The sequence below is a fragment of the Centruroides vittatus genome, unplaced genomic scaffold, assembly GCF_030686945.1.
Source record: "Centruroides vittatus isolate TY-2023 unplaced genomic scaffold, ASM3068694v2 contig_301, whole genome shotgun sequence".
In the NCBI taxonomy this organism is placed as follows: Eukaryota; Metazoa; Arthropoda; class Arachnida; order Scorpiones; family Buthidae; genus Centruroides; species Centruroides vittatus.
This window is the reverse complement of record NW_027121927.1, coordinates 3049280-3061975: the sequence shown is the minus strand read 5'-3', so window position 1 is coordinate 3061975 and position 12696 is coordinate 3049280. Positions and strand designations below refer to the sequence as shown.

At 31.8% G+C, this 12696-nt stretch overlaps 1 protein-coding gene across 3 annotated transcripts in view; it reads right to left on the bottom strand.

The window, feature by feature from the left end:
* LOC136972753 (protein O-mannosyl-transferase Tmtc3-like) overlaps positions 1-7917 on the bottom strand; it is a 35410-nt gene extending 27493 nt beyond the window's left edge. For 2 of the 3 annotated variants that reach the window (XM_067267369.1, XM_067267370.1), the window contains exon 1: positions 7748-7892. Coding sequence is in view for 1 of the 3 variants with exons in the window: in XM_067267372.1 (XP_067123473.1) it covers positions 7748-7786 (39 nt within the window). In the remaining 2 variants the exon portion in view is untranslated. Of the gene's footprint in view, positions 1-7747 lie in introns of all 3 variants that reach the window. The other variant, XM_067267372.1, reaches the window with a different exon arrangement.
* Between the last annotated feature and the right edge of the window lie 4779 nt (positions 7918-12696).

Here is a 12696-nt window from a genome sequence, read left to right as displayed (position 1 = left end):
TAAATTTATTAAATAACGTTGCGACAAATAAGTACTGTACAGTACAGTGCTGAAAATAAATTGCACGTTTTAGAAAGCAAAAGTAAAATTTGTAGGTATTGGCAAAAATAAGAAAATCTATCAAAATCATTAAGTATGGTAGTGGCCATCAAAGTAAAACCACTTTTATCTTAGATAATTCGTTGGATAATCAATCAATTAACCGGTAAACGGCCGAGAACATTTTGATGGTCATTACAGTTTGAAAAGACTGCACAAGTTAACAATCCTTATCTTTCACATCAATGATAGGTGCAATTATTTTATCTTAACTAAAGACGACCTCCTAATTCCGAGTGCAGTGTGCAGAGAGAATTAGGCAGCGTGGCTATTATCCGATGCGGGACCTGCAAAAGAGAGTGTTGCAGCTGTAACCAATTAAGAACTGGCTGTTGCAGAGAGTAGCATCCACTACTTTTCCATCGTAGTTTGTGCAGCAAACAAGACGATGGCGATGAGGGTCTTTTCGAGAGAGAAATCTTTCTCGTTGATTGAATATCATACAACAGAACTTAATATATTTAATTAACGGAGAGGTAGAAGGAAAAAAAACTGGCAACGATTTTATTCGGCTTGCAATTAAGCTGCCTATCTTCATTCGTACACGTAATCTGCAATAGGAATTTCCATTCTTCCATATAATAATTACAGTCATTACTGTGGCCATTAAGCTCTGTCCAATCGTCGAGTATATAGGAGAGACATTTTGCAAATGGTGCGAACGAAATAGCTGGTCACCGGATTTACAAACATTTCACCAAAACTTCACACAATAGTTTACGATATAATTAAAGATATACTTTTCAAATTTCACTTATTACTCCTACGCTTTAAGCTGGTGTACGGAAGTAAAATTTTATTATTACCATTAGTAATTTAATTAAGCGATTTCTACAAACATTTTAAACTCAATTTTAATAATGATTTGTGCTCAAAATACGAAATTCGAAGTTAGAAGGTAGAAAAAAAAAGAAGTTGGAAAAAGTTTGGCGCACGTATTTTCCATAATATATGCTGGAAACGTTAGAAATCTTCAGCAGTAAATTCACAGATATTGAGCTCTTTATCTGGTTTAGCCTGGAAGAGATTGTCGCTATTTTTCTGAAGGAATGCAATGTTGAAAGGTGTAAATGGCCATTGTAACTCGTTGGCCATTGAATATTCATTTGATAGCGGAGTTTCCATAGTAGCGGAAGATTTACAACACTTCTAAGTCAATTGGATAAGGTTGACAACTGTAGTGCAAGTGTCGAGCCGAACACGGCACAAATCACCGGTTGATGTTGATAAGAGTGTCCTTGTGACGCACGAGACCAATTGATCTTGAGGATCCTTCTTAAGAGCCTACAGTTGAATTGATCGTATCTTAAATCCGATCTACAATCCAATTGAACGTCAAAGGAATTTTTACGATCCACATAAGACGAAACTGGTAAATATCGTCAATGTACGGAAGCGTAGATAAATCAATTTTTATTATCGCTTTCAATATGCGGCCCTTCAGCCCTCATACGCTCCCAATTAAAGACATATTACAGTACAATTTTCGCACTTAAATTTTGATTTCGTTCCTTTTATTCATCGCTCTCCTTCCGCATCCCCACATAAAAATTTTATTACAAATTAAATAATATTCAAAAATATTTAAATTGGATAAAATTTTATTAATTTCTATCTTTCTAGAGCTAAGATTTATTTTCAAATTTTTAATTTAAAGACAAATTTTTTATCGCTAAACATTCTCAAAGCGTACTTAACAAGATTTAAACTTAAGTGTTTCTAATTTAAACAACAGATGGCACCACATTTGCAGTAATCCCCCCTCTCACTACTATCAAAAACTTTAATTTCTTACGATTATTCTCGGTTTAGAAGGTTCTTATACGAGGCTAACGACCGATATGGCCAGAGAAATTGTTTAATGGTCATTGGAGAAGGATGGTAAAAAAACGAAGGGATCAGTTAGTCGGAAGCAATTTAAAATACGATTAAGTAGTAAATACGGGATTAAAACTCGGAAAAAAATTCCAATCTGCATAATTAGAAACGATACAAAATTGCTCATAATATTAAAAAAACGAGAGAAATCTATTATGAAAATTACTAGTTTCCTCTTACTCCTCCCTTCTCCTATAAAATAGTTTAGTTGTTTCTTTAATCGTTTCGGAGGTTAGGAGCAAACCGCCCCTAGTTCTATTCGTGTAACAGAGAGCAATAAAAATTTAGTCGTCGTCTTAACCACTGATTACACGACTAGTTAAACTAGTGTTGCGTTTTTTAACCCGTTTTACAGCACTCGATACCATGCAAAAGCCGATATAATGACAGTAGCTAAATTAATTGCCTAAATTCCCAAATGGCACATAAAATGCTAACCAATAGGCAAGGTTTTTAAGCCCCCCTATGACTTTTTCGAATTGCTTTTAATCGATTTTTCGAGGAATAACTCGTCCGGTGATCACGTGATCGAATTTATTCGTTAAACCGGAAGAACCTCCGGCTTTATTTATATTATGGGGAGAACGATTCTTCGTACGTGCAAAAATTCGATACTCTCTCTCTCTCTCTGCAAAGTTTAATACCTCGGTCCACCCAAAACTGCCAGGTGTTATTGTATCTGGTCAGTGACTCTTCTTTAACTTTCTATAAGTAGTTTGTTAGTGTATGACGTAGAGCAACCAACCGCGATTCTGTTGTAAAGCCGATCGAGAAGATCTCTACTATTCTTTTTCTCTCTCTCTAGGAGTCATTTTTTGCATGCTTCAACAATTTTCTGATATCCTCTCATTAAAGTAAACTGGAATGAAGAGCCTCTCGGCTACGAAATGACAATCTGGTGACAGTCTGAAAGTGCCCAGTTTGTTTTCTTTCTTACTTTAATTCTTCATTTTCCGCTCTTATAATATTTAAACTTAGATTATTACATTTTAAATTACTTTAAAATCTTATTACTTCGATCCGAAATAATTTAATCTGCACTTTTATATCTGTTTATGTTATGATTGCATCGGATGTCGAACCAATCTTTTTTCTTTTCTTTCAATTTCTTTAACATAAGTTCCGATTATTATTTTGTGTAATTCAATTTCTTAAATATTTAAAAAGTCCAGAGGGCGATTTTAAATAATTTTCTTAACTTTTCACTCTAAAATTTTCCATAAATAACGTTTGAGATAGGAGTGCAGAAATCGGAAGAAAATCTAGCAGAAACTTATGATCAATAGAGTAGAGGAAAGGTATACCTAGTAGTTTCATTGGTGACATTTAGACAAAGTTTGCTGGTCAGTTCAATAAGAATATGGGTCTGTTTCCTGACCCTTCTACGCCATTGATTTTTTTTACCGTTGGATTTTTATTGGTTACAACGTAACCATTTCTCGAGTACCAACAGGAAAAATTCAACCAAACAATTTAAAAATCGCTAAACGAATAGAATAAATAGATTGGTTTTATTTTTTAGATATCCAAAAACCTGTCTTTAACTTTCCACCACTTTATCATGTTTGACTTATTGAGATTATTGACATTTTGCAACTCAAATTTTTAAAAATTTCTTCTCGTTTTCTAAAATTTATTTCCATTTTAAAAATGAAATCTGGAAAATAAAAGCTACAAAATCGAAATTAATTATTGAAATAAATCCCAAAGAAGTGAATATTGCTTTTCTTTTTTATTATTATTATTATTTTCGTCTACAGAGCTTCTAGCGTAAATTGATTTTCCTTTTCAATTTATATTGGATAAGTTCTATTTAATTTTATCATTGTAAAAATAAATAAATAATTTAATAAATTCATTTTATTCTTTCTTCTTTTTTTCCTATCTTCGAGGATTGTTTTGAAAGAGAAAGAATAATAATAACAAATAAAGACTTCTGATTCAAAACGTTTTATTTTTGTTATTTGTCTGTTAAATTGGGAATAAGTTGATATACTTTAAAAGAATTCTTTTTCGTATTATGAAGGGGGGTGTTTGTAATCAAGAATATAATATCGCTATTGTGAAGCATACAATGGATAATAACTATCCCAACGATATCAGTTTGAATTCGTAGAGACTCCCAGGGGAGAAGGTTCTTCACATTGGATCACTATCTTGTTGCAGGAGCTGGACAAAGATATTTCCTGAAAACTCGAAACAGCCAAACTCTTATATTACAGACATAAAAATCCTCAGATCTCCAAAGACTTCATTTTATATTAATTTAAGGTTCCATCGCGAAATCTTTTCGCGTGTCAAAATATATACCACACACTTTGGGCGCAGTTTATATTTTATATATATAAAAAAGAAAAGTATCGAAGTTTTAAAATTATTTTTTTAAATATTGGTGTTTTGTTGATATCTAATTATGATTCAAATATCGAACAGTTAAGATATCTTGAATAGGTGTGAAAGTTTCAAAGGGGCAAAGAATTCTTTTGATAGCAGCAACAAGCAGAAAATTCAAAGCTGTTGGCATTTAACAATGCAAGCAGCCGGAGGAAACAGAAGTTGAAATATTAAACATTTTGGAGGAAAAGTACAGGATGACAGAAGCGAGGAAAGTTACAGAAGGGGGGTGGATGTCATTTCCTGTGCCACGCTGCCAACCAAATTCAATGCGCAAATATGATAAAGCGTTTTGCTTGGAGAATGGAAAAGGAAATTCTATTTGCAGCCAAGAGAAATTACTTTTACACAATACATTAATTTTGACAGTTTTTCTTGAAGAAAATGACTTTTTATATGTAGGAATAGTTAGATTTGAGGCGAATTGACTCTTAGTCAATTCAGATCAAATCTTAAATTCTTTCTGGCTTGTTCCTAAATATGGATTTATAAAATTCAATTCATGCGATTCGAGCAAAATTTAATAAAGCCTTTAACAGATTCGACATTTTACAAAGCTAATACACTATACATTGTTAATAATTAATAAAGTCTTCGTCAGATGTCACATTCATGTGGAGGCGATGCAAACCGAGTATTCGTACCGCATGTCACTGCCAGTAGTCTACAGCGTGTCGAATAAACCGAATTTTGTTTAATTATTCCGCTCCTCCTTTGCCTATAAAAACACGCGAGTTCACATCAATTTTCTTCCATCACCTGCATCGGTTGATAGGTGATTGCAGAAAATTCATACGCAATTCATTTAGTGTAGCTAGCATTTCTACGTGACCTTTTCGGGTAGAAATTGTAAATTTAATCATTTAAATATTTTCAAACGAGTGTAAAACAGATTAACTGGTAAACTGGTAAATGGTATTTCGCTTTCTTAACTTCAATTATGTGTAATTTAAACGCTCCGTGTTTAGAAATTCGAGTAATCATTTCCTACTTTGCGTAGCGAATTTCTTTGCATTTATACTATATTTCGTTTAATAGTCTCTCCACAGAATCCAGATTATTCCGATATAACATTTAATGATGTCAACTTTTCCAGGTTTATCAATTGGGTCGCCAGGTGATATTTGATGGTGTCTCTATTTCCCGTCACGTGAGCTAATTTCACATCCCATCATTATCCAGATACACGCCAGCACTTCCGTTTTTCCATCCCTAGAGAATCGTCCTCACACCCCACCCAAAAATCTTCTAATGAGACATATATGAATGAATGACATCCAGTGCCAATTTTCCCGATCGTAACATCGATAACTCCCTATTATTGGCTCGATGTCTGATATTAAGAACGTAACCGAAGCGATCCTTATGGCCACGTCTCCGAGGTGAACCTAAAAAGCTACAGATATGACTTAGCAACAAAAAATTGGATTTATTCCGATCTTCGCAAACGAAATTAGAAGAAAATAAACCGAGCGAAGCATTAGAAAACATGATACGCACAAGAATATATATTCTAAGATGCAAACTACCTTCTCTCACCGAAAAATATCCAGTTAAGTGCATTTCTAACTTGATATTCATTTTCGAATACATTTGTAATGCTAAATTAATTAACTGGGTTATTTAAAATGTCGTTATAGTCTAATTAATCTTAAGAGACACGTTATTCCACCAAATGCTTCTTTCAGCAACTCTATCAAAAAGCGATTCTTAATGTTCGGATGCTATGAATTTTATTCAATAAATTTCCCACTAAGATAAAGATTTAAAAGAAGAAGAAGAAGAAGAAGAAGAAAATGCAATTTTCTACAATTTTTTTCTTTGTCCTTTAATTCAAAAACATTTATGATTAGAATATTAATGTCCTTGTTTGACTAAAAATAAATGTTTTCGAAGTAATAAATTATTTTGTATTCCTCAAATTCGTAGAGGAAAATACATTAATTGTATTTGTTGTTCGTTAAAAATGTATTAACTTTTTTAAAAAATAATTATAAATGTAGAAAAGAATATTATTTTCTGCAAATTCTCTCGATGTATCATATTGTAGGATATACGTAAAGGAAGGAGAGAGTCATCACATATAGTAGCATCTTCGTCTAAAGAAAGCACATACTATAATTATAAATCAGAGTAGCCAAGAGCGGTCGAAAGATTTAAGGATATGGGATAAAAGTAACTTTCCATCTCGGATAGATTACAACGGGGCGAGGAATAGTTCTATAAATTTGCCACTCCCACCTTGACTAATTCAATAACTGTTTCATCAGAGGAACTAAACTGTAAAGTTGGGAGTCTACGGGTTATAATGTCTTTGTATAGAGTAGATTAAAAGAATAAAGTCGATACTTCGCTAAAATATCTCTAGTTTAATAGACAATACAACCGAGATTTTCCAGATTGACGACCAATTAAATTTACTTCATAAAAGTTTACTTTCTACCTTATTCTAGATGAATTTCGCTTTTAATTGCACCAGACTATTATCAAATATACCATAAATACGTTTCTTTTTTTTAATTCTTCCAAGATATAAATGTTTTTTAAAAAGCAATAATATTTGTATGTATTTCCGAAAGAAGTGATTCCAAAACTTATTTGTGGTAGAGAAAATAATGTAATCTATCATACGATACGTCTTCAAATAATAACAGTACTGTTTCGACCTAGATATACGGCCGAAGCAAACTATGTTTTGCATAGATAATTGATGATATTATAGAAAATATTGCTTGGAAAATATTATTTTCTAGAATTGGTTAACCTGTGCCGTGGAATAAATTAATCGGTTTCGATACAATCCGGTAAATTAAACAATATACTTCATTTAAATCATTCAATTTCTAGAGAATAATTGAAAAGTACTCCGCTTCTCTTAAGTACGTTAAACTAAATAATCATATTTAAATACAGGCACGTACTTTTATCGATTTCGAAAAATAATTATCGAGTTGATAGGCCATACATTTGGCCTATCGATAGAATCGGATAGGAAAAATAGGAGCGGAGGAACCGAATACAATAATGTCGTTCCCACAATTTCACGACATTAATCACGGGAATGCCTAAGGCAGAAGTGTACCACTCTTAGTTTTGCGCCTTATCCAAAATGATTAATGTCTACCCCATTGTCGACGCGTCTTATTCCCATTGAAAATTGACAGGACTATATTATGGACTTTAAAAATGTCGTATATAACGTTTATCGAAGATTAAATAAACTTCGGTAAATTAATAAACGTGAAAAATGACGTACGAGAACAATTAAAGGTGACCACGTGACACGCTAAGGTACAAAAGCTTTCTTTTACGTTTAAACCTTAAGGTTCTATTCATATATATAGGAAAATTTGGTATAGCGGTTAGAAAAAAATACCTTTTTCTTTTCGCAGTTGACGGGTTGTCTCGGATACATTTCGAGTCGGGTGATAAGTATTTATCGTCGAAGGGCACAATCAATTGGAGTGTTTGTCACGAAGGCTGAGTGAGAACTTATGCGTCCGGTTGTGGCAAAAGCTGTTGTGTGTCTGCTGGCGAACCGTTCAGCCTGCATTACCGGCTTAGTCTATTGCTTCAGGTGAGGTGGAGTCGCAATCTGCTGCGTCGGACCTTCGCCTCCTTCTAACTTTATTTAATGCTAATTTTCTTGAATTATTTATACTAACGTCGTTCGACTTGTGCCATTCTCTATACGAAATCTGCTAATATTTTCATATACCCTACTTTGTGCATTTTTCTTTAAGAAATTGCCAAATTACTCGATTACGCGAATGCGGTCCTTATTGTTTTCCTTTTCTTCCATTGAAACTATTGTTCTTTTGCTAATTGTGTCCATTCGCTCTTCGAAATTTACCAATATTTTCGTACCTGAGCTTTACTTTTTTTATAATTAGTTACGCGAATTTGTGTTACTGTTACTCAAAGTCTATTAATATTTTCGTATACTAAGCCAAGCTCGATTTTATAACGTAACAATACGATTAGTTACGCACGGTACAATACGTTCGGTTGTAACGGTTTTCGCTTCGTTCGATAAAATATTGTTTTCGAACTGTGCCATACGTTACTCGAAATTTGTTAATATTAAGCTTCATTTTTGTTGTAAGTATGCAAAATATTTAATTAACGGCATTATTTTCTCATAATTATGCCATTCAGTACGCAAAATTTTCATTTAACTACACAAATTATTTAGTTACAAAACTAAAAGTTTCTAATTTTAATTGTCTTTAAATATTTTTAATTAATTTTCAAATTGAAAACATTATCTTCGTTCGAGTTACGGTATTCATTAAGCAAAATTTCAGTAATATTTTCATATACCGAGTACTTATTTTTTGAAGTAAGAAGTAAATGAATTAGTCGTGCAGTTGTAACGGTTTTTGTATCGTCTAATTAAAATATCGTTTTCGTCCGAGTTGTGCCACTCATTATCCAAAATTTGCAGATATTATTACACACTAAAACTATATTTTTTTATGTAAAGAATACGAAACTGTTGTAACGATTTATATTCCAAAATATTAAAAAGAAAATACTGTTTCTTGACCGCATTCTCCTTCTTACAGTCGGATATAAATGGAAAAAAAAATCGATTAAAATTTGAAATTTTAATTTTTTTTTAAATAAGTGAAATTTGAAAATTTTCACAAAGATATTTTACTAATTTTTTTCTTCGTGTTTCCAGACGTTAGAGAAACTTATTCTCCAGAGTAAAGTCCCTCAGGCTTTTCGTTAATGCCGTTATATCACAGATATGAATGAGACTAACGAAGCATGTTCTGGAAAATTGAACCATGATGGGCAATGTGTTAGCCAATAGGCTCTTGGACAGAAACGTTATTTTTGTGTACAAACTCCTGATTGGAAGCAATTGATGTTCAATTGTTGATTGCGAATTAAAGGTGCTTCTTCCACCTTCGTCTAATAGATAAGTCTTTTTTTTATTTCTTGTTTTTACGTCGATCGCATGTAAAAAACATGTAAAAATCAATCACGAAACCTTAAAAATTTTTCAATATTTAAAATAATCGATTGAATTTTTGTAAAAATTATTATTTTTTAAAACATATTCAAAGAGGGGTTTTAAATTGCAGGGAATTATTTTTTTACGTTCTTCGCATTGTAGATACTAAACAAATTATTCCCGTTGACAATTCCGATATAATTTAATTAAGAAGAGGAATTCTTAAAACAATAAATTTCTTTGAATTTAACTTGGACGTTATTATTTTAATTCAAACGGAGAATCCGTTTTAATTTCTTTCCTCGATTACTTTTCAGCAAAGTTGTAATTTCTTTGTCCATGTGATTGGATCATATTAAGTACAATAAATCGATTTTTTCTTTATATTACCCTTAATATACAGTAATTCACTGGAAGAAAAAATATTCATGTATACATTTAGTTGTAACTCCAGGCATTAGCATTAATTTTAATGTTTTAATTACGTTCGTGTGTCTACAGTTTAAATATCTAAACATTAATTTCGAAGTTCCATAATTTACTATACTGTCATTAATAATATTAATTTATAGTAATTTACTACATCACGTAAAAACGTCGTGCTTCTACTCCATATATGTTCCTTAAGGATTAAAATTTCATAATTAATTTATAAGTAATTAATAAAATGACTTCTAAGTTGTCAAGCGAGTAAATGAAAAAGTAATCATTTGAATACAGTTTTTTACAAGGCGGCAACAAATAATTAATTCTTATTTAATTCTAAGAAGAACTTTGTTCGTTTATGTAGGTCTATAATGTGTATAGTTACAATTAAAAATCCATTCACATATTTTATTATAGTATCAAATTTGGAAGTAAGACATCCATTAAAGCTTTCAAACATATTATCATCATCCTTGGAGCTTTCTATCTAATGACTAAGCAAATATTAACAAGTTTTTCGTAGCAAATGTACACATATAACGATTTCCAATGGAAAATAAAATCGTGTGGAATTATTAGGTGAAAATTTTCGTGTCGGATCCACATCTAGTTTTATACGAAGCTGTGCAGCAATGTTTACAGATCGTCAAAACGACGGCGTGTGCACTGATACTAAACCTTTGCAACAAAATCGATCTGTACAGGTAGGACGAGTACGCTATGAGTATTTACCTGTCTACTCTTTAAACAGTATTGCTATCACAGATTGACACTTTTTCGACATATTGCAGTAACTTATTCCGATATAGAAATTCCTCAAAGTTCAATGTTCAGATGTATAAATCAATAGAAAGACGTCGTTTCTGATGCAAAAATCTAAAAGATATTACTGATTTTTTCTTTTTTTTAGATAAATGCCGAATTTTTAATTTTTTTAAACTCCTTCCTTTATTAAAATGTTGTTTTATATATAACTCAATATAAACGGCTCGTTCTAAATTGGGTCATAAAGCGATACTCTCTCTACGACTTTAGCAATATCGAATGGAAAATTTGTTTTAAAAAATTGTTTAAATATATATATTTTTTTTTAAATGGAAAGTTTTAAAACTTGAAAGGGAATCGATGTCTATAAAACGCGATGAATTGTAAACAATAACTGTAGTTAGAAAACTGGAAAGTTAAAAACAATCGATCAACTTTATAGTCCCATCGATATACTTCCAGAAATTCATTAGAATAAGACATTTATTGTCGGAGAAGATGGCTATAGATCCATTTCTTATTGCTCAATTCGAGTAATGAAAACAATCTGGCATCGAACTTCACAAATATCAATATCACTTAAAATAATAAAAAGGCTCAAATGAGTATCTTTTGCATACAAACTCTAACTCAACCGCTGTTTGGATTTAATATAAATCGATAGAAATTAGTTGAGTTATAAATTTAAACTTTACTTAATTACAAAAGTGCTTATATCCTTGAAGCGTTGCTTGCGGATAAGAAGAACAATATATATATATATAAAGAAGAAGAAGAAGAAGAGGGTGTTAAAAACTTAAGCTTAAATCTACTTCGGGTTGTCGTCGACATGATAAATGGATATTCCTATCGACATAGTATATTGTGTGAATGTTGTTAGTTTGGCTCTAGGGATCATTTTCTCCTTATCTCTAGCCAACTATCTTTCAGACAGTTGTGAGAAACAGGTAAGGAAAAATTGCTAGACAGTCCAGAAGAGGTGGAAGTAATGCATTGTTCTATAGCCACCGTTCATTTCCGATACCGGAACTATTCGTTTCCTCTCGTGCTGGTCTCCTTTGCCACATGATTTGGAATAGTCACGCCTTACAGTCAAATTGTCTTTTATTGGAGACTGTTGTCTTTTCTTTCTTTGCTTTTTCTTTTCCTTTTTCTTTTCGCAGAAATTGTTAAAACTTAATGCCATACTTTAAATGCATTTTCTGCCTCTTCAGATTGTTAAAGTTTCGACTGAAGAATGGTTTCGGAATGTCGAGTGTTTACAGATATTTCGGAATTTGGATTTGCCTGTTTGGTTTTACAAATAGCTGTTAATATCATGCCAAGACGAGATGGGAAAACGTGAGATGAGTGGAGAGGCGAATTTATTAGTTACTATATTAAGCCATTGGTTTCAATGCCGTTTCTTAAGAAAAAAAAAAAAATACTTTGAATTTAAAAACGGCACGTTGTTGGAAGATACTTTTGAAAATTAAAAGTATTCTTCATGAAGTCGTTTGTATACATATAAAATACTTTTAACAACTCTTTTCGCTTCTACTTCCACTGAATAAGAAGCAGCTAGAGGTCTTCGTTTCACCCCCAAATAGAAGAGTAACTAATTATCTTAAAACAATTTAATCCACGTGATCATTTTAAAAGCACAGAGCTATCGATTATTGGAAAATTTTCAAACAATACACCGATTTTTTTTTATTTTAGAAAGTATGAATCATATTTTCGCATCTATAAAATCGTTTCTTAAAATATTGACAATCTTTCAATATTTTTCTCCTAAAAAACACTTTTCTCTTTTATATTTTCAACGATAATTACAATAAAAAAAAATGGAAAAAAGAAGAAAATTTAACTTTTGAGAACCAAAATAACTTTATTATAAAATCTTCATCATTAAATCGATTAGATCGACAGAACTAATTTATCAATGAAGCTTGTAATTTAACTTTTTTTTATCCTTCTTCTACTTCTTCCTTACTTTGTAAGAAATACATCAATCACGTGGCTGAATTATAACATCCACCCCATTACTAAAGATAGTGTCTATAGATGTCAATGTTGGTTTGCCAAACTTGGAATTAAGTGCGAACTTCCTTAATTCAAAAGAGCATCTTTCAGACTAAAAATAGCATTATAATAATTTGTATAATGATACTTTCTATTTTAAAAAA